The 26987-nt window shown below is 44.7% G+C and overlaps 1 protein-coding gene across 1 annotated transcript; it reads right to left on the minus strand.

Moving 5' to 3' along the window:
- Positions 1 to 1485: 1485 nt before the first annotated feature.
- Positions 1486 to 25781, minus strand: FNTB (farnesyltransferase, CAAX box, subunit beta). The gene is made up of 11 exons (XM_069949662.1): positions 25690 to 25781; positions 23819 to 23891; positions 23067 to 23158; positions 22128 to 22274; positions 13460 to 13543; positions 12227 to 12313; positions 11216 to 11345; positions 9839 to 9971; positions 4420 to 4531; positions 3516 to 3630; positions 1486 to 1852 (listed from the first exon to the last, which is right to left on the minus strand). The coding sequence occupies exons 1-11, from the start codon at positions 25779 to 25781 to the stop codon at positions 1745 to 1747; spliced, it is 1173 nt and encodes a 390-aa protein (XP_069805763.1). The 3' UTR covers positions 1486 to 1744.
- Positions 25782 to 26987: the final 1206 nt, after the last annotated feature.

The raw sequence follows: 26987 nt of genomic DNA on the forward strand, positions 1-26987 counted from the left end.
GACGGGAAGGGGTTAATGTAGACTGCTGTAAAAATCACACAGTCTACAATGCATCTGTTTTAACTGCAGGTCATACACGCAAATGTGAGAACAGTCATGAATACCAAATAAGAGGAGGAGAGAAACCGTTACCAGTTATGTGAAATATCCACATATCAGACAAGCCACACAGCCTCTTCAACATTTACTTGTACTTGCCTCACTGTTCTATTTGTAGCAGCAATGCAAGGAACTGCAGTGTGAACTGGGTGGCACTTTAAAGGGGTTGTCCAGCAAAAATCTTATTCTTTCAAATCAACTGATATCAGAAAGTTATATAGATTTGTAATTTACTTCTATCTAAAAATTTCAAGTCTTCCAGTACTTATCAGCTCCTGTATGTCCTGCAGGGAATGTTTTCTTTTCAGTCTGACACATTGCTCTCTGCCGACATCTCTGTCCAAGACAGGAATTGCCCAGAGCTGCAGCAAATCCCCATAGAAAACCGTTCCCGCTTTGGACAGTTCCTGTCTTGGATAGAGGTGGCAGCAGAGAGCACTGTGTCAGACTGAACAGAAAACACAATTTCCAGCAGGACATACAGCAGCTGATAAGTATGGAAAGACTTGTGTAATTTACTTCTATTTAAAAATTTCATCTATATAAAACTTTCTGAAACCAGTTGGTTTGGGGGAAAAAAAAAAAAAAGAAGAGAACCTCTGTTTTGAACTACCACTTAAATTATAGTAACTGTAAGCTGACATGGCTGCTGTGCCACCTTCAAAAAGCAGGGGATGTGGGGTTCCCGAGTAGAGATGAGCAGAATGCAGATAGGAATGAATTGATCTGCTTCGTTCCTAATGTAGATTTGCTCATCAGGCTGCAGGCTTTGAAGTCTGCTCCACTCCAGGTGCTGGGAAAAGATGGATCTAGTCCTGGGAAACAGGGAGAAGTTTCCTAGGACTTCACCACAACTCTTCTTTCACACTTTATTACAGTACAAGAAATAAGGTTGTGCAGCATCCCCTTCACTCATGCCTAAGGCACAGGTAACCTGCTAACTAGTGAGCTGCCACTTAATGCGCACTGTCAGCACCTCGGGTGTGGACAGATTCCCTCTATGGTCAGTGTAAGTGCCCTTATTACATGGCTTCACCCTGCAAGTAAACAGTCACCAATATCATAGACTGGTTTAAGCGTCAGTAAGGAAGGGCCACACAAATGATTCCTGAATTGTTTGCCTGCCCTTTGCTGCAATCAGCTATATCTCACCCAAAACATACAAATAGGTGCCCTATTGGGGACAGGGAGCAATAATTGGCAAAACTATGAAAGTGCTGCGGAATCTGTATGCGCTATACAAATAAAAGCATCCTCATCACCTATTACTCAGGGAGATGTGCAGCTAGTGACTTTTTTTTTTCTTTTTTATGTGGTTAAAACAACCTGATTATCCAATGAATGTCGGTTCTGCAATCCCCCCAGAATTAATCATAGACCAGAAAGAAAGATTCACAATGGCTAAGGTTTAATACATGTTAATAGAAAAAAAAAAGTCTCTTGTAGAATTACCATGGATCTGCCAATGAATGGCTCTCTTCTCCACCAGATGACTGCTCCTTTGCAAGCGGTGTAATTAATATGCCTTGGTATGCCAGGAAACGCCTCACAGCCCTTTAAGGATACAAGATGGCTTCCTCAAGGTTGGGTCTTAGAGCATAAACAGGATCACAAGTAAGAGCAGGGTTACTTGTCCTGTAATAATCTAGCTCGTCTTGAAATCTTTTATGTCTGGAATCTGTTTTTGAATGAAATACATGACAGCGCAGGCCACCTTATCAGGCGCAATGTTGTACACCGGGTGTGTAGGTTTCTGTCATAGAAAAGGAGAGAACACTGTCATTCTGTAAAGTGGGAATGAAGAAACATGTCAGCTAGAATACAGATAATGGAGGGAACCTTAGTGTGCAAACAGGCCGGATTTATTACAGTGTAAGGTTCCTTTCCTACAGAGTAAAACTGGGAGATTTCCGCGGTGGACTTCGCTGCTGAATCCCGCCAGCCTCCGTGTCATAATGGCAGTCTATGGGAGGCTTGCGCGCCTCCTCTCTCTGCGCTGAAGAATGAACCTCCGATAGACTGCCATTATGACACGGAGGCTGGCGGGATTCCTCCAGTTTTAGGTTGGGTTCACACACAATATATTTGAGGCTGTATTTGGTCCTCATGTCAGGTCCTCATAGCAACCAAAACCAGGAGTGGATTGAAAGCACAGAAAGGCTCTGTCCACACAATGTTGTAATTGAGTTAATGGTCGCCATATAACGGTAAATAACTTCCATTATTTCAATACAACAGCCGTTATTTTAAAACAACAGCTGTTGTATTGAAATAATGGAAGTTATTTACCGTTATATGGCGGCCATCCACTCAATTACAACATTATGTGAAGAGCCTTTCTGTGTTTTTAATCCACTCCTTGTTTTGGTTGCTATACAGCATCAAATATACGTAGTGTGAACATAGGCTCCATTCACACGGATTGTTCACACGGATTAAGGCTAAGTGTAGAGAAACTATTATATGGCTTACTTTATACCAGAATCATGCAAAAAAACATTTGGAGCATTATTGGGGTCCTGTCGTATTTAGATTACATCCCTTTGTTAGACAAGGAGCATAAGTACTTGCACCAAAATTCTGGTGGTCACTTTATACATTAACATGGATTTGGCCACGTACTATGCTACTTGTACAGCAAAATTTTTTTCTTTCAAATCAACTGCTGCCATAAAGTGCCAGAGATTTGTAATTTACTTCTATTAAAAAAATCTCAAACCTTCCAGTACTTATCAGCTGCTGTATGCCCAGCAGGAAGTTGTATTATTTCCAGTCTGGAGAGCAGGAGAGGTTTTCTATGAGGATTTGCTGCTGCTCTGGACAGTTCCTGACATGGACAGAGGAAGCAACAGAGAGCACTGTGTCAGACAGGAAAGAAAACACCACTTCCTGTAGGACACACAGCAGCTGATAAGTACTGAAAGACTTAAGAGTTTTTAATAGAAGTGAATTACAAATCTCTGGCAATTTATGGCACCAGTTGATTTGAAAGAAAAAAAAATTTGGTAAACAACCCCTTTAAGAGTTGGGTCTGCTCTCTTATTAACCTATATGGCACAAAAGATCCTTTCCCATTTATCTAATAGGTCTTGAAGTAGAACATTGTCTTGAGTTATGCTTCCCAACCTCCTCTGGAAGACTGTGTGTATGGATGCAGATACCCTGCGGCCTGTCAGTCATTGGTAAGAATGGCGCTGGTAGTACTTCCCTCATACATCTAGTAGAAGGGGGAAACAGTGTCATTGGACATAATTCTATGTGGTAATATATAACCAGACTATACTAAAACACAATGCTAATACTGATCTTATTCCCTTTATGTCTCTTATTTCCTCAAAATGCACGAAGCATTACAAATTATTTCCTATTATATCCCTTCTTACCTTATTGTACAAGCAGAGGCCAGTTGTACTTACCAAGGAGTTCTCTAGTATGCCTACAATACTTTCATGGAGCATTTCACCGCTACCAAAATGCTGTGCTATAGACAGTCCACTCAGACAGTAGCAGGTATGATAGAAGTCTCTAGATCTACAAAATAGAATGCATAATATTATAAAATTAAGACTCTTAAATAATTTGCCAAGACAGACATCTCACACACCTGTCTTAAAGGGCACCTATCAATTCAGGACACACACACAAAAAAAAAAACAACTTACAGGTGGGTGGTCCTTCAAGGAGAAGTGACATTGACTGCATTGTAATACACTTACAATGCAGTCTACAGCACTTCCAGTTATTCATCTGGCTGCAACAAAGGATGACCACACACCTGCTGGATTTTTTTTTTTTCTATACATAAATCCTGGTGCATTAAATCCTGTACATATATACTAATCCTATACGTAAATCCTGGTGCATTTGAGGCTGCCTGTGCACCCTAACTGAAATTTACATTACCTTTGAGCTGCTGTAAAAAGTAAAGCTTGGTGCAAAGTGTCAAACTTTTTTTTTTTAAATACACCAAGCTCCCCTCCCCCCACATATAGCTACACAAGGCTGCCACTGCGGGGTAGAAACTAAACAGTTTATTTTTAACCCTTTATATAGCACCAACATATTCTGCAGCGCTGTACATCTCTCACATTGTTCCCTGCCACCACTGAAATTCACCATTTGAAGTCCAAATTAACCAGTTCATATGTTTTTACATACACAACTACTGCAGCGCTACAAGGCAACAATGCTAGCCACTGAGCCACCAAGCTGATATATAGTATTAAGCCGCAGACTGTCATTAATTCCTGTAATACAAATGTCATAATAGCGACACTTCACCTATATATAATGGGGAAACATGGTAGCAGCAGCACCTACTTGCCAGGTTTATCAAGTAAGCCACCACTAGGACACTGACAGCACAATAGGATGTATTCTTGCAGAGCTTTCTGGTCAAACATCCAGTTGGAGAGACTGAGAGCAGGATCTCCTGTAAGATCAGTGTAATAGTGTTAGAAGCAATGCATGTTATGTGACCCCCCCCCCCCCCTCCTCCTAGCCAGTAAATATACTATACTTTTGTTTGTTAATTCTTTGTTAATAACCTACACAACAGCACTAAAAGGGTTATTCCACAAAACATTTATAGTGTAGAAGCAGGATGAGTGATTGATTTGGGTTCGGTTTCGAGTCGATCTGAACCCGAACGTTCGGCATTTGATTAGCTGGGGCTGCTGAACTTGGATAAAGCTCTAAGGTTGTCTGGCTGTATCCATGTTTTCCAATGACTATACCCATGATTTCCACATAGCCTCAGGGCTTTATCCAACTTCAGCAGCCACCGCTAATCAAATGCCGAAAGTTCGGGTTCGGATCGACTCAAGCATGCTCCAGGTTTGCTCATCTCTAGTGGTCACTTATGCTCTTTGCTGCTCCATTTAGAGTCAATGGGGGAGATCTATCAAACATGGTGTAAAGTGAAACTGGCTCAGAGACTGTAAAAAATGAAAGGTGGAATCTGATTGGTTGCTGGGGGCAACTGAGTCACTTTCACTTTACACTATGTTTGATAAATCTCCCTCAATAGGGCTAAATGTGAAGTGCGCAATGGCGGCGGGCAGTACGAAGAGGGCGGCAGCGTGGGGGGGGGGGGGGGGGGGGGGGTTGGTTCAGTCACCCCAAGTTGCCCCAGTTCCCCTTAGTCACCCCTCATCTGTACCTGTACCACTAAACCCCATATCCACTATACGTCCACTACTACACCCCTTGTCTATACCTGTACTACTACTACACCCTTTATCAACCATATCTCCACTACTACACCCTACCTAGATGGAGGCACAAAGACCCTTTATCAACCATACCTCCACTACTACACCCTACCTAGATGGAGGCACAAAGACAATCTCCTATACTATATGGGAGCACAGAGTGGCACATATTTGGGAAAACTACTTATATGGGGCACAGAGGCGGCTTGTCTATTACAGGGAGAGCACTGTTACACTGGGGAGCAATACAGTTGTTGTCTTAAACGTCATTAAAATAGTATCTGACGCTGCAAGGAGAAAAATGTTCTGTTAAGCAAAAAAGAAAAAAAAATATATCGAGATTTAAATAGAGAATCGCCCCCAAAAAAAAAATTATATACACACATTTTTATTTTTATTTTTTTTGGGCCATATTGCCCAACCCTAGTTTAAATAAAAGGTCATTTTTACCTTCTGGAGAGATTTAGGCATCAAGTGGGGGTTCTATCCCCTAGTTGTATAACACTAGTGCCTCCTAGATGGATAAGGGTCTGTTACTATAAAAGCATGCAGATATTTAGCACCTATCCTATAGATAAGTGATAGATGTTTTTCATTGGATAACACTTATAGTATCATTTACATCAACGGCAGTTCTAGACCTGGCTGAATAACCATGAGCTTCTATAGCAATGCATCTACTTATAGAAGCTAAGCATATTTTATTCAGTAGCAATTATATGGAGATTTACCCAGATCCCAAGCAGTGACTATTTTAAGATCATGCCCACTGCCCGACATCCTCTGTAACTCATGTAATATTTAGACAAGAACTATGAGCTGAATAGCAGCCCTAAGAACCAGGGCTGTTCCTATGACATAGTCACACAGTTTAGTCTGGGTTTCGGGTGATTGTGTATGGGCCACATGGCAGAGGACCATGGTTTCACTTACATGGTTACTGTTGTTTTAAACAACTTCCCTCCATGTGATCTGTAAAACTTCTGTAAATCACTTCATTTACCAAAAAGTCTCATTACCAGAAGAAGCCCTCACAGAGGCCCCAGGGACTACGGGGAAGGGAGTGGGACCTTTTTAACCTGTTCCTATGCAGGGGCAAAGGGCAATCTCTCTGGTGGTGCTGTCATGGTGAGGTGATGTATAATGGCTCTACAGTCTTAGAGCAGGTCACTAGGCATCTCATTTTTGTTTGCTACCTGTTAGGCAAAGTATATCTCTTGTAACAGAATGATCAGGAGAGAACACAGGAAATTGGGGTGGGGCTTAGCTACAGCTAAGTATAAAGATCTGGGTTGTTTATCTGCAAGAGCAGCCACTCTGCCTGCTCCATGGGATCCATACTGTTCCTGAAAGGTAAATCAGGTAAATCAAAAATTCAATCTCATCTCTCACACCCAAGTTTTAGGCAGCCATCTATCCTGTTGCTGCAGGACAGTACTGCAGTGCAATCCCCCCTACCTTTTGGCTTCCCAGCAGCAGTATTAGCTGTCAGGGTTACTGCTTATATGCTGTCTATAGCATGGAACTGTGTAAGTCATCCCCCAGCACAGTGCAGCCTGTTTGGTCCAGTGCACTTTCACCAGCACTATGTCAATGGCATAGCAGAGAGGAATAGGTGTTGTGCTGTGATTGGCTAGAGAAAAAAGAAAAATTAAGTCCTCTGTATACTACTGGCAAACAGTCTCTTCCTTATCACACAGAGAGCAAGTCGTCTCAGCTTAGTTTTAGGCTTTGTAGTGAGAATAAAAAAAAAAAAAAAAAAGACAAATTTCAGGACTGGTTTATAATATAAATCGTAAAATGGAAAATTAGAACATCTGTTCCATCTGGCTTCCCTATTGCCCAAAATGATTGTAATCATGCTGAAATACCAAAGTAGTTACAGCTGTTCTAAAAGGGGGTGCTCTTTTCAAGATATATGGATGTCAGAGTTGGGGCCCTCTGCAGCAACTCTCAACTCTAAGGTTTATATTCCACTGAGTGATAATCGGCCCGATTCGGGCGATTATCGCTCCATGGAATAGAGACAACATTATGCCGATTATCGTTTATTTACCTACAATCATCTGGCACCGATCGCACATCGATGCATGGAATAGCGGTGTGCGACTGACAAATTCACAAGCACCATGCTTTACCATTTGCAGGTCTTCTCCTGCGCTCCTCCTTCCTCCCGTTCAGAGTGCAGCAGCAGCTTTGGTGCGGCCTGTCTTAGCTGACAGACCGCTCAGCCAATCACTGGCCAGGACCGCCGTGGCCAGTGATTGGCTGAGCGGTCTGTCAGCTCAGGCAGGCCGCACCAAAGCTGCTGCTGCGCTCAGGAGAAGACCTGCAACATGTTTAAAGGGAATCTGTCAGCACCTGTTCTGGGTTCTGACGTGCTGACAGTGTGATGAAGGTGTGTGTCACCTTTCTTTTTCAGATGGGTGCTGTACTTTGTCCCCAATCTGTGCCATAACTTTCTCCACAACTGTCAAAGAGGAGGAGTTTTGATCCGTTTGTGCCGCACTTTGGCCCGCCTCACCACTAGCACCTCAGAACCAGAACAGGTGCTGACAGATTCCCCCCAAAATTATTTTTGCATTAATATGTTGCCCACCCGTAGCTTTCCATCTTTCCAATATAAACTTATTATGGATTCTGCAGTTTTGCTGCTATCTAGATGCATTCACCCCCCCCCCCCCACCAAATGCAGAGAATCATCAGCTCTCAGTCCAACTCTGACACGCTCCCTGCTCCTGGCCCGCACCCTCCGAGACGGCATCACGTGTCCTCAGTCTCTTCAATGGGCTGGGTTAGCGCTTGTACCCCAGTCCACTGAAGAGAGGGAGGATAGTGAGACAGTCACAGCTGCTGCTGCTGCTGTTGACTGTCTGCCTCACTAAGAGCACCCAGAGCTCACCCGCCCCGCACCCTGTATCCCCCCACCCCCCGCAGCTCACCCGTTGGCCTGTGAGTGCAGCCCCCCCCCCTCCCCACAGCAATCTCCCGGCGACCCCTGTCCCCCTCCCTACAGCCCGATCTCCAGGTGCGCCCCCCCCCCCCCCCCCCAGTATAGCCCGCAGCCACCCTCCATCACCGATCCCTCCCCCCTGTGTCTCACCCGGCAGAAGCTGTGGCTTTCCCAGTTCTTGCAGAACTACAGCTCCCAGCATGCTCAGCCTTCTCTCCGTGCATGCAGGGAGTTGTAGTTCTGCCCGAGCCTGGAGAGCCAGGCTTGTAAGTGCATGTGATCACAACCATGTAATGCCGACTGCCCCCACCGTGTAATGCCACCTGCCCCAACCATGTAACCCAGCCGCCCGCATCGCCACCTCCGCACTGGCGTCTCACCCGGCCGCCCGCATCGCCACCTCCGCACTGGCGTCTCACCCGGCCGCCCGCATCGCCACCTCCGCACTGGCGTCTCACCCGGCCGCCCGCATCGCCACCTCCGCACTGGAGTCTCACCCGGCCGCCCGCATCGCCACCTCCGCACTGGCGTCTCACCCGGCCGCCCGCATTGCCACCTCCGCACTGGCGTCTCACCCGGCCACTGATCTCACCTGGTTGCTAATGCGGGCGGCCGGGTGAGACGCCAGTGCGGAGGTGGCGATGCGGGCGGCCCGGTGAGACGCCAGTGCGGAGGTGGCGATGCGGGCGGCCGGGTGAGACGCCAGTGTGGAGGTGGCGATGCGGGCGGCCGGGTTACATGGTTGGGGCAGGCGGCATTACACGCTGGGGGCAGGTGGCATTACATGGTTGGGATCACATGCACTTACAGGCCGGCTCTCCCGGCTCGGGCAGAACTACAACTCCCTGCATGCACGGAGAGAAGGCTGAGCATGCTGGGAGCTGTAGTTCTGCAAGAACTGGGAAAGCCACAGCTTCTGCCGGGTGAGACGCAGGGGGGAGGGATCGGTGATGGAGGGTGGCTGCGGGCTATACTGGGGGCGCACCTGGAGATCGGGCTGTAGGGAGGGGGGCGGGGGTCGCCGGGAGATCGCTTTGGGGGGTGGGGAGGGGGGGCTGCACTCACAGGCCAACGGGTGAGCTGCGGGGGGTGGGGGGGATACAGGGTGCGGGGCAGGTGAGCTCTGGGTGCTCTTAGTGAGGCAGACAGTGAACAGCAGCAGCAGCTGTGACTCTCACTATCCTCCCTCTCTTCAGTGGACTGGGGTACAAGCTCTAACCCAGCCCATTGAAGAGACTGAGGACACGTGATGCCGTCTCGGAGGGTGCGGGCCAGGAGCAGGGAGCGTGTCAGGGTTGGACTGAGAGCTGATGATTCTCTGCATTTGGTGGGGGGGGGGTGAATGCATCTAGATAGCAGCAAAACTGTGCAGAATCCATAATAAGTTTATATTGGAAAGATGGAAAGCTACGTGTGGGCAACATATTAATGCAAAAATAATTTTGGGGGGAATACCCCTTTAAGTAAAGTATGGTGTTTAAACAAGGGCTGCAAGGACATCGGTAACGATGTCCCTGCAGCCCTCGCTAAACGATTATCGGGCCCAGTAAAAAGATACAGGTAGCCATCTCACCTTCTGCATGTAATGTTCTATGGATGAGCGGCATTAAGCCAGCTTGCCAGAAGGAGTAGCAGCCATCCACCAGCTTGTTGCATCGGCCCTGAAATCCCCCTTCAAATCTCATCTGTCTGAATGCAACCCATCGCTGATAGAAAGAAAAGACACTTCAGTTAGTCACATTTGTACAATTCAACAGAACAAAAAGGTCACCACTGTTCTATTTTTCTTTGTTGTACAATGCATCTGCCCTTAACTGCATTATGACTAAGATCTAGCCCGTCATGTATAACTGCAGGTTATATAACAGGGCACAGATGGCCAGAGGTCACTTCTATCCTTGGATTACAAGCTGCAGTAATAGAACTTATAAATGCTAACAAGTCTCTGGGTGTGATAGATGATCATGGTACCATCCTCTCAGGCCAATACAATTATGTTATATGAATATTTTATGAATGCTGTCAAGAGATGATGATTTATGCTGGGCGGGAACGTCACACCTTTAAGAGAACAGGTTACCAATATCGCCAAAGTGTCAGCCTGTGAGATAAATCCCACAGTGTACATGGCTGTATGTGGCCATAGAAGATACTGATTATCTTTATGGTGTTCTTCTCAGAAATACTGTTTGTTGCACCCCATTATTGCTATAACGCTAACTAAAATATGATTTTTTTTTATATATTAAAAAGCATAACTGTGTGCTTTTCCTGGCTATATCTAGAGGTCAGAGGGGGGGATCTGAACACTTACATTGATTTGACAGGGCTCTGAAAGGTCAAAGTTTTTTTTTCTTTATTTTTTAAACATCAAACTTTGATCTCTTAAAAACTAGTTCTAACAGAGTTATCCACAGGATTTATAATCTTCCCCAGGATTAGATACTTTAAGATACATCTAAGGGCCCTATTCCACCGGACGATTATCATTCAGATTATCGTTAAATCGTTCGAATCTAAACGATAATCGTTCGGTTGAAATACAGTTAACGATTAACGACCGAACGAGAAATTGTTGATCGCTTTATAAGACCTGGACCTATTTTTATCGTTGCTCGTTCGCATTGAATAAGACATCGTTCGGTCGTTCGCAATAGCGAATAAATAGCGAAGAAAAAACTATCGCAATTACGCTCATAAGTAACGATTACCGTTCCATGGAAATGACCGAACGTTTTCAGGTCTTTCGCAATAGCGGTCGTTTGAGATTGTTAATCGTTAATGATTATGCAAACGATAATCGTCCGTTGGAATAGGGCCCTAACTTTTAGTCGAAGGGAGCATCAACAGTTTGGGATAATAAGTTCTGCATGAACGGGTATAAAATGCAGCTTAGAAACACACATGGATCAATCTTCCATGGCAAAACTGGAACAAAGCCAATACTTACCAATAGACTCTTCATATCCAACAGGTGGACTCTCTTCAATATGACCAGAGCAGCCAAACCACAGAAGGTATAGCCGCCATGTGCTTCCATGCCTGGGACACCACCGATGCCACCTTCCCAGAACTGGCATCTACAAATTAAAGGGAAAAAAAAAAAACATACAATATCCAGTAAAGATATAAGACAGTACGAAATTAGCAATACCCAATTCTCATTACACAGGTCTACCTGCTAGAACCAGGAAAAAATTCCCTGGCATCTTTGAATAATCGTAAACAGATGCCATTTGTGTACTAGGTCATTAAAGGGCCAATCCAGAGACCAAAAATATATCTATTTATTTATTACATTGCTTTAGCAAAAGTTATATTACGTTGTATATAGTTTTTCATTTACATATACACTACTGCTGACTGACAGCAGAAAGGGGCGATGTGGCCCCCTCTGCTGCCTCGCTTGCTAGCTAAGCCCTGCAGTTGCAGATACCCTACTCTGTTCTAGTGCTGCCGCACAGCTGTTTATCCAGTGTACTGTATATTCTTATATCCAGTATACCTGGAAGTAGCTGAGTGACACGATCACTGTGTATGTCAGCCTATGCATAGCAATCACCACTCGCTCTGCAGAGGCTGCCGGACACAATGATTGCGTCGGACAGCCTCCCCCGATGTACTGTATATAAGGATATACTGTACACATGGAAAACAGGATCCTGCTTGTGCAGAGCAGGGGATCGGGAAATGCAGGGCTTAGACACCTAAAGTTGGTGGCAGCAGAAAGGGCCATGGCATCATTTACAGCTGCCAGTCAAAAATATAATATGTAAATGAAGAACTACTTTTAAAAAAAAGATAATAAAGTTATATTAGAAAGTAATATAACATTATTAAAACTAGACTTTTAGTCTCCAGAGTACCCTTTTAACTTATCATCATCATCATATAGATAAGGGTAAAAAATTTAAAATCACTAAAACAAGGTATTAGTTTAAAGGTAATTTTCTTTCCATACCTGGCAATCCATTCAGCAGTGCCATCAAACAGCTTAGGAGTAATGATATTGGTGAGAGAAGCCACAGAGGCGGCACAATAAGCACTCCTAATGTAGAAATAATGCAAATGACATGTCAGCACTAATATAATCTTACTTGACAAACAGTATTATACACTGCTTTGGTTATTCGTGATTGCAGTTTTGCAATAGCTGTAGAGTCACAGATGTGCACATGGCTTTATGCAGACTAGATCTGGGTCATACAAATACCCCGTAAGCCACAGTCTGCTACCCGTGTAAAGAACCACCCGCTACTGGAGGTAAATCTCTCCATAATACTGCATGCAACAGAGCATGTTACATGGTTAATACAGAACAGTATGAGCCCATAATATGCTATATTAAGGCTCCATAACACACTGACAGTACTGCAGCTGTGTGAATGAGCCCTTATAGAGACCCAATTCATAGTAGATCCTGCTTAGGCTAGGTTCCCATCACGATTTTGCAATCCGTCTCACTCTATCCATTTTGGAAAAAAATACAAAAAAAAAACAAAAAACATTCTCAACCAAAAACTTTAAAAAAATTTTTTATAATGTCAATAGAAAATGGATTAAAACGTATAGCATACAACAGCAGCCATTTCTACCATCCGTTCCCCCCCCCCCCATAGAACAGATACATTAAACAGATAGCAAAGTCGTGATGTCAACCTTGCCTATCCTATTTATCTGTGTTTATCCCTTTTTACTATATGTTGGCTCAGGGAGTTCCTGAATTGCTTTGAATGAATCTATGAGCAGTGGATGTTGTCACAAGCAGGACTCGTATAACCACAGGTATGCAAAGTTATGTTTGTTACACTGCACAGTTTCTCTTTCCCCTCTACACATGCACTCTCGCATTAGCTACAAAGACCGGACTCCCGCTTGCTTCAGGGCCTTCAGTGCCCGCAGCGCACTGATTGGCTGGCCACCAGGAGGCCCTGAAGCATGCAGGAGCCCGGACCCGTTAATGTATCTTCCTGGGCCAGGGGGGGGTTAATGGCTCTTAGTTTGACATACTCACGTATGTCAGCTCATTAAAGTCAATGGGCAAGTATCCGCAGCGGATTTGGCTGCGAATTCGCAACAAGAAATCCGCTGCAGATACATTATGTGTGTTTGTACCCTAAAACAGAAAACCCGAGTAATCCAGAGAAAACCCACTATCTATATACTAGGTGAAGAGCACTGTATCATATCTGACCTGACATCCACTTCTCCACCAATGTGCATGTTGAATGATCCATCTGGTTGTTTTAAGGCGCACAAAAATTCCAAAAGTTTTTCTCTGTCAAAAAAAAAAAAAAAATACTGACAACAGGGAACAAAATGAGCATCCTGAAAAGCAAGAAACTTAGTGTGACAGTACAGTCTACCATCCCGCAGAGAGACCCAGGCTAAAGCCATGTTCGCAGATGTTTTTTGGCTGTATTTCATGTTCAAATCGGAACTATCAGCATTTTAGTCAAATCTAACCTGCTTATAGTTACATATAGTGCACAGGGCGCTGAGGATGAAGGTATGTCTCTTGCCTTCATCCTCGGTGCCGTAACCATGCAGTTATAACAGGGATGAGGAACCTTCAGCCCTGCAGCTGTTGAAAAACTACAATCCCCATCATGCCTGGACAGCCAAAGCTAAAGCTTCGGCTGTCCAGGCATGATGGGAGTTGTAGTTTTGCAACAGCTGGAGGGCTGAAGGTTCCCCATCCCCGAGTTATAATGTAGTCCTCTGTCTGGTAAGGCAGTTTTCACCCCTGCCGATTAACTACTCTGTGTCCAAACAACACTGATTCAGAAACAGTTGGCTCCATTCCCTGTGTAGCGGCGGCACCAGTGTACAGAAGCCTCAGCTGCTATTGAAGTGACTAGGAGCCAAGGATGCAGGACCCCAGGTACCTTTGCCACATAGGGACTGCAGCCAACTGCCAAGCTTAAAAGTGCATTTAAGTATAAAACGATAAAAAAACAATACTTTTGTTACTTCACATTAAAAAATTTATAAAAAAAAAAAAAAAATCAAACACTTTCCAAACTGAAAAATTGGAACACATTGGTGTTTTTTTTTCTTTAAATTTCTAACATGAAGACACACAAATGTTTACTACAGCTGTCCCCTGGACTCTAAGTAGACATATAAATGGATGATCAGGTCACATCTATTAAGTGTTGAGAGTATACTGAGAATGCAACTCTGGGGTCCAACTAACTTGTCTGAATGACCAATCTGTCGTTCCTTTGCATGGATAAGCTACAACAGCAAATGTCCGTCCGTCAAGGGGCTTCATGAACCCCTGCTGAGCATGAGAAGGTCCAGCAGGCTACAAGATGGGGGTCTTTGATGTGTCTGCCAATCAGTATCCTACTTACAGAGCCCCTAATAATATCAGCAGTCTCGGCTTGGCAGTCATCTCTGTACAGATAGGCAGCAAATTATCAGCATTACAGGGAAAGTATTAGAATGAGAACAAGGGTCACACCTCTTGGACAGCGACCTAGATACAGAGAAATCACTTGTCTCTGCATAAGGCTGCAGGCTAGGAGAGTAATAATGTGACTGAGGCCACCAGAGCCACAAGGAAGTGAGACTTCCTATGATACTGAGCAGGTTTTGCAAATGTCAGGAGTCAATTTCCTAAGCGGATATCAGAAAGCCGGAGTTACTCACCGGTAATGTAGTTTCCCCGAGTACATGACAGCACCACCAGAGAGAGGGACTCCGCCCCCCAGGGACAGGAAACCTAGAGAATAAAAGGAAAGGCCCTCCTCTCCACCCTCAGTGAATATCCGAGACTGAAGAGAGCCTTATAATTTTTAATCATGCATATACACGGTGTACAAACATATAATCATAACATAAATTTATCCATCTTGCTTTTAGAATAGGAAACACCTCCTTACCTATGAACTGTTAACAGAACCCCCTAGGTGTTCACCCAGTGAGAAATAGAGTATTAAGGGGTGGGAATGTAATGGTGCTGTCATGTACTCGGGGAAACTACATTACCGGTGAGTAACTCCGGCTTTCCCCATCGACATGACAGCACCACCAGAGAGAATACCAGAGAGGAATTCAGGGTGGGACTACAGCTTGCAAGACCCTTCTACCAAAGGAAATATCAGAAGTAGAAGACAGATCCAAACGGTAGTGACGAAAAAAAGTGTGAGGAGAAGACCAAGTGGCAGCCTTACAGATCTGCTCTAGAGAGACATCTCCCTTCTCTGCCCAAGATGTTGACACTGCACGCGTGGAGTGAGCCTTAAGAGAGAGAGGAGGCGAAAGACCAGTGGAAACATAACATAAACTTATGGCCTGTCTGATCCAGTTTGCTAGCGTACCTCTAGCCACCTTGTTCCCTTTATTGGGACCAGAAAATTGTACAAATAAATTTTTTGACTTCCTAAATGGTCTAGTGATGTCTAAATAGGCAAGGACTGCCCTCCTAACATCTAGACAATGATACTCTCTCTCTTCCTCATTTGTGGGCTTATCAAAAAAGGAAGGCAAAACCACTACTTGGGACCTGTGAAAACTTGAAGCAACCTTCGGCAGGAAAGCTGGATCTGGGGTAAGTATAATTCTATCCTCTAGAACCTTTGTATAGGGTTCCGAGGCCGAGAAGTGAATCATCTCACTTACCCTCCTGGCCGACGTAATTGCTACCAACAGGACAGTTTTTAGAGTTAGCAATTTTAGAGACGTCTCTGCTAGCGGCTCAAAAGGGGTTTTTATTAGGGCTGAGAGAACTATATTAAGATCCCAAGGGGCCACTCTATTAGTAATCTTAGGACAGAGTCTAGTTAAGGCCCTAAAGAATCTAACAATCCAAGGGTGTTTTGCTAACGGGTGATTGTATAATGCTCCTAGAGCCGAGACCTGTACCTTAAGAGTAGCTGCTTTTAGTCCTTTCTCAAGTCCTTTTTGCAGGAAGTCCAGAATCGCAGCCAGGTTCGGTTTGTCAAGGTCTATTGTCGTGGTGCCTATAAAAGTAAAATATGCCTGCCAAATCCTAAAATAAATTTTACATGTTATAGGCTTTCTACTTTTTTGCAATGTCGTGATGACTGCATCCGACAACCCTTTACCTTTCAGGATTAACCTTTCAAGAGCCAGGCCGTCAAGTGGAGCTTGTCCACTTGTGGATGCTGCACTGGCCCCTGAAGAAGAAGATCCGGACGGTCCGGGAGAACCCATGGGTCTGATATGGACATCTGAGTTAGGCAGGAAAACCACGCTCTTCTGGGCCAAAAGGGAGCCACTAGAATCACCCTGGCCCTGTCCTGCCTTATCTTCCTCAGTACCCTTGGAAGAAGAGGTAACGGCGGAAAGGCATACATTAGCCTCCACCTCCAAGTCTGTGACAATGCGTCTATTGCTAGAGGCTGGTCCCGGGGAGACAGCGAACAGAACTTTGTCACCTGCCGGTTGGCTCTTGTGGCGAATAGGTCCACTTCCGGTATTCCCCATAAGTCCGTGATCATGTGAAAAACTTCCGGGTTTAGTTGCCATTCTCCCTGGTGCAGTGAATTCCGGCTGAGGTAATCTGCCCTGATGTTTTGTGTTCCTTTTAGGTGAACCGCTGATAAGGATAGTAGATTTTTTTCTGCAAAGGAGAATATTTTGTAACAGAGGTCCAGCAAAGCCGTACTTTTTGTGGTTCCTTGCTTGTTTACAAGTGCCACTGAGGTGGAATTGTCTGATAATATTTTCACGTTAGAGTTTTTAACATAATGTTTTGCCGATTTTAGGGCTTCTAATATTGCTGCTAACTCACGATAGTTTGAGGATCTATCCCTGAAAGATCCATCCCAACTACCCTGGAAGTCCAACTCCCCTAAGTGTGCTCCCCACCCCCTAGGGCTAGCATCAGTTGTGACCAAAATTGGAGAATACATATTCCAACCTAAACCTATTGTGAGATTTTTCTCTACTAACCACCAGGAAGGACTATCCGTGACTTCATGGGGAATGACTGTCTTTTTGTCTAACCCTTTGGGAGACCCATCCCACACCTCCAAAAGGCGTCTTTGTAAGGGTCTACTGTGGATTAGGGCCCAAGGTACTGCTGGGATGGTTGCAGTGAATAGACCTAATAGAGACATACCCTTCCTTATGGTTATTCTGGGGTTTTGTAGTACTGCGGTTACTGTATCCCTTAGTTTGCGAATTTTGTCTTCTGGTAGGTAGGATTTTTGAGAAGATGAGTCTAAGTCTATTCCTAGGAATCTTTTCTGCTGGGCTGGGGATAGAAAGGATTTTTCATTATTTACAATCCATCCTAGCTTATCTAGAATATCTAGGGTTCTCACTATTTGAGTATTTAGTTTCTGCTCTGACTCAGCTACCAGCAAAAAATCATCCAGGTATGGAATGAACAAACCTGGACCTTCCCGAATGTGCGCTGCCATCTCTGCGATTATTTTGGTGAAAACTCTCGGGGCTATTGCAATTCCAAAGGGAAGGGCCTGGAATTGAAGGTGACACAGGTTATTATTAATCCGTATAGCAATCCTCAAGTATTTTTGATATTGTTTGTGTATGGGTACATGCAGGTAGGCATCTTTTAAATCAATGGAGGCCATAAAGCAATTTTTCTGTAATAAATTTATTGTGGACTTAATGGATTCCATTTTAAATCTCTGATACTTTAGGAATCTGTTAAGGGGTTTTAAATTAATAATGACCCTAAAGGATAAATCGGGTTTTTGAACTAAAAAGAGTGTAGAGTAAAACCCCTGTTCTATTTCATCGTGTGGCACCGGGACAAGCACGTCCTTATCAATAAGAGAAATAACTTCTTTCTCTAGAGTCTTAGCCCCTACTTCTCCCATTTGGCTCTTCGTTATTACGAATCGTGTGGGGGGTCGGGAGATAAAGTCAAAGTCCACACCTTCCTGAATGTATCTCAGGACCCAGGAGCTGCCACAGATCTTCTTCCACTCCTGGGCAAAAAATTTTAATCTACCCCCCACCCTGATCCCAGTATTACTGGGTAGATGGCTTCTTATAGGTATCGGATTTTTGGTTGAAGAGGTAGCCCCTAGATTTACCGTATCCTCTACCTCTTCCTCCTCTGTCCGATCCTCTTCTACTGAATCCACCCCTACTTTGGGGACGAAAAAATCTATAGGCGTTTGGTTGAAAGGAGGAGGGAAACCCCTTCTTTTTATCTCCTGCCTTCTCCAATAATTTGTCCAGTTCTGACCCAAACAAAAATTCTCCTTCACACGGAAAACTGCAAATTTTTGCTTTTGCAACTGCATCGCCAGACCAGTTCTTAAGCCAAATAGCTCTTCTGGCTGAGTTTGATGATGCTGCTGACCTGGCTGAGAATCTGAGCGCATCGGCTGAGGCATCTGCCAAAAAAGAGGTAGACTTCTTAAGTTGAGCCAAGGAGGATAGAATAGTCTCTTCTGACTCCTTGGCCTTAATTGCATCCTCCAGTTGTGTTAACCAGACTAACATTGACCGGGCAACACAGGTACCAGCTACATTAGGTTTAAACGTAGCCGTAGAAGACTCCCAGGCTTTTTTAAGGTAACCATCCGCTTTTTTGTCCATGGGGTCTTTTAACGTGCCTAGGTCTTCAAAAGGCAGCTGAGACCTTTTTGAAACCTTTGCAATAGCTGCGTCTATCTTGGGGGGCCCTTCCCAAGATGGGACCTCCTTTTCGTCAAACGGATACTTCCGTTTTACGGCACGAGGAATAAAGCCTTTACGGTCAGGTTTTGCCCATTCTCTATTAATCAGTGCTGATATGGTTCTGTGCACCGGGAACACCCTTCTTTTCTTGGATTCTAAGCCACTGAACATGATATCCTGCACGGATCTCTGTTCCTTCTGCTCCTCAATCTCCATAGTGGAGCGTACCTCCTTAACTAGAGTATCCACATCCTCCACTGAGAATAAAGGCTTCCCGGAAAGTTCATCATCTAAATACTCCGCCTCTATCTCATCAATAACCCCCTCTTCAAACTCATTGTCTGCAAGGGCTACTGCTTCCTGAGAGGTACTTGGAGTAGCGGGGTTAGGAGCAGAAACAGGTGCAACCGCAGGAGATACCTGCACAAGGGATTTTTGGATTTCCTCTTTAATTAAATCCCTAAAAATAGAAAAAAATAATTCCTGAGAGAGCTGCCCTTATTATATTACTTAACATAATAGAGAAACAGAGAGGAGAAAAACAGGAAAAAAGAAACCGTCTCACTTCATGGATGATAGAATAGAGGATATATTAGGTGTTTCTGCAGCCACCATCTTATCAATGCAGGATTCGCATGTTGGTCTGTCATAATCTGTAGGCAGTCTCCCCTTGCAAATTCTACACTCCTTCTTTGCAGGCCTAGACTCCTATCAAAACACATTTCATTCAGTAATGTAACAAAAAAATACAGACAGATACTGCTCACCACTCTGTGCCTCCGTCTGTTACCCTGGATTTCTCTGCTGGCCCAGCAGCATCCTTCTTCCTCTCGCTCATGCTGGCTGGCACACAACAAACACTGTGAGATGCTGGCCACCACTCACTCCGGCACGATGTGCAGCTTTTGAATTCCCCGCCTCGCTTCCTGGTGCCCGGCGTCTGACGTCACATCCGCCGCGCGCTCCGAGAATCCCGTGACGCGTCACCGCGCGTCACTTCCGGGTATTCTCCCGCCGGCCGGATCAAGCTCCACAGCCCTGCGATGAGGCGCACGAGCGTCCGGCCGGCCTCCAGGACTGTGAGTGTGGGCTTATGAACCCAACTAGGGCCCGTTTGAGACTCCCCCTCGGCCGCACCGAGCCACCAGGGATTAGAGGGAGCTCCAGCATGCTACATCTCCAGGCTCCCTGCAGGGACAGGAAACCACTGAGGGTGGAGAGGAGGGCCTTTCCTTTTATTCTCTAGGTTTCCTGTCCCTGGGGGGCGGAGTCCCTCTCTCTGGTGGTGCTGTCATGTCGATGGGGAAAGTATTCATGTTTTAGGAAGACACCGAATAATAACCTATTGCATTTAGCTGCAGAGTGTTTAAAGGAGAAGTCCGGTTTCTTATAAAATTCGACAGTTTGCAGGGGGAGGGGGAAATTTATTTCAAGTAACAACTTACCTCTCCCTGTGCCCACGGTGAGCAGCCGCCGGGACCCCCGCTGGAGTCATTCTCCCCAGTTGTGAGTTGTGTGCCTGTTTTATCTGATGGACTGCCCACTCAGCAAATCAATGACAGAAGCAGCGTGCCACCCCAGTCACTGACTGGCTGAGCATCCAGTCCATCAGCTGGGTTGTGATGTGGGCACCCCAGAGATCCCGGAGCCCGTGGAAGTCCTACGGCCACTCCCCGTGGGCACGGGGAGAGGTAAGTTGTTACTTGGAATTAGTTTCCCCCCTCCCCCTGCAGACTGCCAGATTTTAGAAAACAGAACAGGGAGACCAGCCAAAAATAACACTGCTAGCTGCCGGCTGCTAGCGCCCAATGCAGTGAAATCCAAAGTGCATTGCTCCCTAGGAAACATGAATATGGAAAAAAAAAAAAAAAAGAGCCCATAGAGCGTCATTTAAGAGTCTCAAAATACAGGACTAGCCAGATGTGGCTCCTGTAGGGAAACAACCAAAACCACCATATTAAGTGGCACTAGAAGTCAATGTAATGACAAGGGAAAAACCAAGGCCATGTATCCATCCAAATACAGCTGTTTCAGGGTGTTGCCCCACATCAGTGTGGAGCAGGATTCTGGCTAGGTGGGAGCAATGGCTAGCAGAGCCACAAGAGAAACAGATCACTGATCTCAGGGAGACCAGCCAAAAATAACACTGCTGGTTAAAGTGCACAATGCAGTGAAATCCTAGGTGCATTGCTCCCTGGGAAACATGAATATGCAAAAAAAAAAACCTGTGGAGCCTCATTTAAGAGTCTCAAACACAGGACTAGCCAGATATCCCTCCGGGAAGGACCCAGCCAAGGGGCAGCTCCTGTTAGGAAACCAGCAAAACCTAGCCAGAATCCTGCTCCACACTGATGAGGGACAACACCCCGAAACAGCTGTATGTGGATGGATACCTGGCCTTGGTTTTTCCCTTGTCATTACATTGACTTATAGGGCCACTTAATATGGTGGTTTCCCTACAGGAGCTACCCCTTGGCTGAGTCCTTCCTGGTGGGATATCTGGCTAGTCCTGTGTTTTGAGACTCTTAAATGAGGCTCCATGGGCTCTTTTTTTGCATATTCGGCTTTTAGAAAACGTCAGGCTTCTCCTTATAAAGGGGTTATAGGAAGCCAGAAAAACATGGTTGCTGTTTTCTAAAAATGGCGCCACACTTGTCATTAGGACCAGTTAGGTATTGCAGCTGTACTTAGATGGAGCTGCAATACCAAATACAACAATGGGCAAGTATGGCGCTGTACAAATCACACAGCCGCAGCTCCTTGATGCCAAGACAAGCCAAATACACAGTGACGAAGTGAGAATCAATGCACATGTGCCGCAACATTAGAAAAATCTGCTAACAGGTCTATTTGTCAGCATCGTACAAGTCTCTCAAGGCACTGCACACACTAATAGCCGTGTAGCAGATTAGGGCCTATGAGTGGCAATTGCTAACAATGAGAGATTACCGGCTTTTGCTATGCAGAATGAAACCACAGTTCAAGGGAAATAGTAAGTAATTATTATAATTATATATATATATTATATATTATATATATATATATATATATATATATATATATATATTATATATTATATATATATATATATATATATATATATATATATATATATATATATATATATAAAATCTCCTGCTTACAAAAGGATCTATTTCTGGTAAATACATTACCTCTGAGAATTCCATAATATAGTCTAGCTACTATCACTCCATTAACATTGCACCTACCTATTAATGACGTCATAGGCTTCCTCTGTTCCGATGGTGCACAGAGCATTGACTGATGCATAGGTGGGTGCAAGATGAGGCTGCTGACCGGGGCCACCACCAAAACCACCACTAGGAGCCTGGCATCTGGCAAGGAATTGGCAAACACTGGCAAAAGAATAACAAATAAAATTACAATAATAAATAATACAATAATAAAATTACAGTTTACATAGAGAATAATGTAACATGTTAAAGGGGAACTATCAGCAGGTTAGACCAATCTAACCTGCTGATAGCCCCCTATTGCGCACGGGGCGCTGAGGATGAACGTGTGTCTCTCACTTTCCTCCTCTGCACCGTTCCTGTGCTGTTAGCAGTGTAATGCCCGGTTTGGAGCTCTGCTGCTTCTAATGGAGCGGGCTGGATTAGCGCTCTGGGGGTAGGGCAGTGCTCCTAATGGTGCTCCCGGTTGAGGATTACACTGCTAACAGCATGTGAACGGTGCTGAGGAGGAAGGTAAGACACATACCTGATGGTTCCCCTTAAAATTCAATCTGTATACCAAGTGATTTAGAGTCACAGCCTGTATTATGACCCAGTACTCCATTTACATTTCTATATATATCACAGCGAAACTCTCTTTGCACAGGGCTTGCTCAGGCGCATTGTGGGCAGCATAAGAACTTTACAGTAATCCAACGGACAAAAACTAATTGCTGCACTGCATTTTGGGAACTCCACTTTGTTATGTTAGGCTCATATTAGACCAAGCGACTTTACAATTATGTGTATATACCTTACTAGCAGCCTAGAACACTTCTGCACAGGGAAGGAGCAGTTCTGCTACAGATATATAACAGACTTGCACTTCTCTTATACATCAGCCAGTGTACCACAAAATAAAGGGTAATGTGAATAGAGCATATCCTCAATTTAAAAGCAGAATAAGATACTCACCTCGACGCCACAGATTCAGGGATGGGTTCATCTAGCAATGTTAGACTATGGACAATCCAATAACATAACCAGGGACGGCTGGCATCTAGGCACTAGAAGGTTAAAAAAAAAAATAAATAAATAAATAAATACAAAAAAAGAGCTGAGTAAAAGCATATGATTTCAAATAACTCACAAAAACTGCACCACCCTTGTCCATAGGCTGGGACAGGTATTGCAAACAGTCACTCCCAGTGTTGCTGACATTTCCATCTATCAATGTAAGTATACAGGCTTGTTCACATGGGCGAGAACTGAGCAGTTTTACCTTGAAAGCAATTTTCCATGGCTTTTAACTTGGAACTCCCAATTAACATTAGTGTCTCTTATGAGATGGAGGTAGACATCTCCCCTCCGTGTTAGCTCGCAGACAAGAAGACAGATTGCAGAAGTGTCATATAAAATACTCTACACTGTGAGTGGGGAGGGATAGATCACTTACTGAACGTATATAAGTGCAGCGATATTTCCCATGATGCCTGTGGTTTTTGACAGATAGAGGGAGCAATGCAGGCTGCATTAGGAAAAACAGAAACTAAGACGGCAGACAACCCATGCATGCTAAATCCAATAAAATAGGTATACATGAGGGCCTCTACTATATTATTTTAAAAAAGCCTATGGCTGCATTATATATGCAAAGTCAGGTGTGCGTCTACAAATAAACTTTAATACAGAAGTTTCCATCTGATATTTCCTGAGTTTCTTTGTACCTCATATGATTCGGATAGCTGCTGTAAGCCTTTCCGCAGGTAGTGTGAATGGAGCTCTCTCTCCAGAACAAGTCTAAGAAGAAAATGTAAGATAAACTGGTACAAACACGCAATAAACCAATGCGTTACTATTACATTTCCAAACACCATAAATTACTTTAATTTACAAAGAAAAAACTCAAAAGGGGTTTGTAACTTTTTAGTAAAATTGTTAATCGTACCCTGTGTATCTCATGGAGCTAAGATCAATTCTCCTCCTCCAGGCTGTGCTGTCCTGCCCTGTGGTGAGTCTGTTTATAAAATGGCCAAGATGGAGAAGCATGTGACCATGCCCCAACCCCAAGGTCCACCACTAAGCCTGTATGTGTCTATGGAGGACATAGAGGGCAGGGCATGGTCACATGCTCCTCTGTGTCAGCCATCTTATGGACAGACACAACACAATGCCATATCAGCAGCACAGGAAAGGTACTGAAGTATTTAAAGTGCACGCCTTACCAAACCGGACCCGGAGCAGGGCAGCCCAGCCTTGAGGAGGGGAGCGCGATTTTAGCTCTATGAGTACACTTACTTACATGGACTATTTTATTATAAAGTGGCCAACCCCTTTAAGAACTTATCTGCTGCTGTATGTCCTACAGGAATTGGCGTTCCTATTACATGGAGTGATACTCTGCCAAATCAGGCAGATTCGGCAGATTATCACCCAGTGTATTAAAGACAACGATCTAAAAATTATCGGCTGCCGGACACGCATGGCTAAGTGTAATAGCGATGTGTGGCCAACAGCTGATGATAGTGTAAAAAAAAAAAATTGTAAACTTTATACATACCTGCCCACGCTCCCTGCGTGCTCCTCGCAGCCGCCGCTGAAACTTCAGAGCTGGTCTCTGTAGTGACAAACCGCTCAGCCAATCACTGGCCAAAATGGGACCAGCACGGACAGTGATTGGCTAAGAGGCCTGTCACTTCAGAAACAGACTCTGAAGTTGCAGTGGTGGCTGCAGACAGCAGGCAGAAGTGAGGAGAACACCAGGAGCACAGAGAGGTATGCATAAACTGTATTATTTTACACTTTTAAAGCAAGGACTGCACGATTATTGAGTTGTGTAATAGGCTCAGTAAAGGCCCTATTCCATGGAACGATCGTCCCGTGGAATAGAAGGAAACTGTCAGCCGACATCATTCATGTCGGCTGATCGTTGCAGTTGTTTGCGACTGTGATAGCAGCAATCTGCTGCCATCGCTCCGTGGAATAGGAGTGGTGGCAGCAGACCGCCACTATGCTCTACGGGCTGCACGGACGATCTAACGATCACCCTGGCAGCCCCCGCGGCCCCTCCCGCACTCAGCCGCTTGCTGCCGCCGTTTGTAATAGCGGCGGCAGAGAGCAGGGAACGAGGAGCAAACGAGCGGTAGCCTGTGTAATAGGGGCTTTAGTAAGTGCTGATCTAACAGATCCATGTTCATTTACATTACTGATCGGGCCGTCTAATACGGGCCTAACACAATGCTCCATGCTGCCACCTCTGTCCATGTCAGGAACTGTCTAAAGCAGGAGAGGTTTTCTATGGGGATTTGCAACGGATCTGAAAAGCTCCTGATACAGACAGAGGTGGCAGCAGAGGGCACCATGTCAGGCCTATGTTTTAGTTGTGCCAGTTACAGTTCAGCAAACTTTATACCAGAGTGTTGCAAAAAAATATCTACTGTCTCAAAAATGACTGTAGATGGAGGGGCATATGACAAAAAAAGCCATAAACTCCCTCCACTGCAACACTCTGCACCGTCCTGGACCCCATGCATACATGACCAGTACAGAAAAAAAATAAAAAAAGATTACAAATGTAAAGTAAAACTTCATTACTCACTGGATGGCTCCTTGACTGCTTCGGACAGCAGTGAATATGGCGCCCACCGAACTCTCCACTTTTTTCTGTAAAACAATAAGTAAATAAAGCATAAACAATATATAAATACATAAACAATAACAGCTTACATATTATCAGTGCTTATTTCCTCCTGAAGAACATGCTATGTTGTTAAGCAGCTTATGGGTCCATTTACACAGAAAGATTATCTGCCAAAGATTTGAAGCCAAAGCGAGGAATGGATTTGAAAAGAGCAAAAATCTCAGGCTTTCCTTTATGATCTGATTTCTGTTTATAGTCGGTTTCTGGCTTTGGCTTCAAATCTTTGGCAGATAATCTCTTTCTGTGTAAATGGACCCTAAGGGTCCATCCACACTACGGAGTTTGGGCAGAATATCCCTGCAGACTCCGCTTGAAGTTCCACCTGTCTCATTGATCCAATAAGACGTCTCACACGCACTCCGCCCAAAGAACTGACATGTCCGTATCACACGGCCTGATCACTTTAGTAAAGGAACGCTGATCTGCTGGGTTGCCGCTCATCTACTGAGCCTATTACACATCTCAATTATCACACAGCAAGGGCTGTGTGTATATTATATATATATATATATATAGTTAGCAATGTCCTTGCAGCCCTTGCTGTATATAGTAAATAATAAGCTGTATACATTACCTCTCGTGCTCCCTGGTATCTTCCTGGCTTCTCACCAGCCATCGGTACAAGTTCAGAGCCGGTCTCTGAAGCCTCAGGCTGCTCAGCCAATCACTGGCTGCGGTGGTACTGTTACGGTGAGCAGCCTATCACTTCAGAGACCGGCTCTGAACTTGTACCGGCGGCTGCGGGGAAGCATGGAGAAGCGAAGAGAACACAGAGGAGCGTGGAGAGGTAACGTACAGAGTTTATTATTTTCTTTACAGATTCATCAGCCGTCGATCGCGCATCACTATTACATGTAGCGATGCGCATCCGGCAGCCAATGATTTTAGGTCAGCATCGGAAGACATGACCAGCCAATCATTGTCTTTATTACATGGAGCAATGATCTGCTGAATCGGCAGATCCATGTAACTTTAGAGGCATACCAGACATGTTAAGACTAAATAACCACAGCTAACCAGTAACCAAGTTGTAGATCATAAAGGTATATAAGTGCTCTCTGCTGCCACCTCTGTCCATGACAGGAACGGTCCAGAGCAGCAGCAAATCCTCTCCTGCCCTCCAGACTAGAAAGAATACAGCACTTCCTGCAGGACATACAGCAGCTGATAAGTACTGGAGGACTTGATTTTTTTTT

Source organism: Dendropsophus ebraccatus, chromosome 13 (genome assembly GCF_027789765.1).
Source record: "Dendropsophus ebraccatus isolate aDenEbr1 chromosome 13, aDenEbr1.pat, whole genome shotgun sequence".
NCBI lineage: Eukaryota > Metazoa > Chordata > Amphibia > Anura > Hylidae > Dendropsophus > Dendropsophus ebraccatus.

Coding starts and splice junctions, on each gene's coding strand:
- FNTB (XM_069949662.1), bottom strand. CDS start 25,781: ATGCTTTATTTACTTATTGTTTTACAGAAAAAAGTGGAGAGTTCGGTG. Junction 13,544..22,127: donor GCCTATGACGTCATTAATAG/GTAGGTGCAATG, acceptor TTTTTTTGACAG/AGAAAAACTTTTGGAATTTT. Junction 12,314..13,459: donor GGTGGAGAAGTGGATGTCAG/GTCAGATATGAT, acceptor TTTCTACATTAG/GAGTGCTTATTGTGCCGCCT.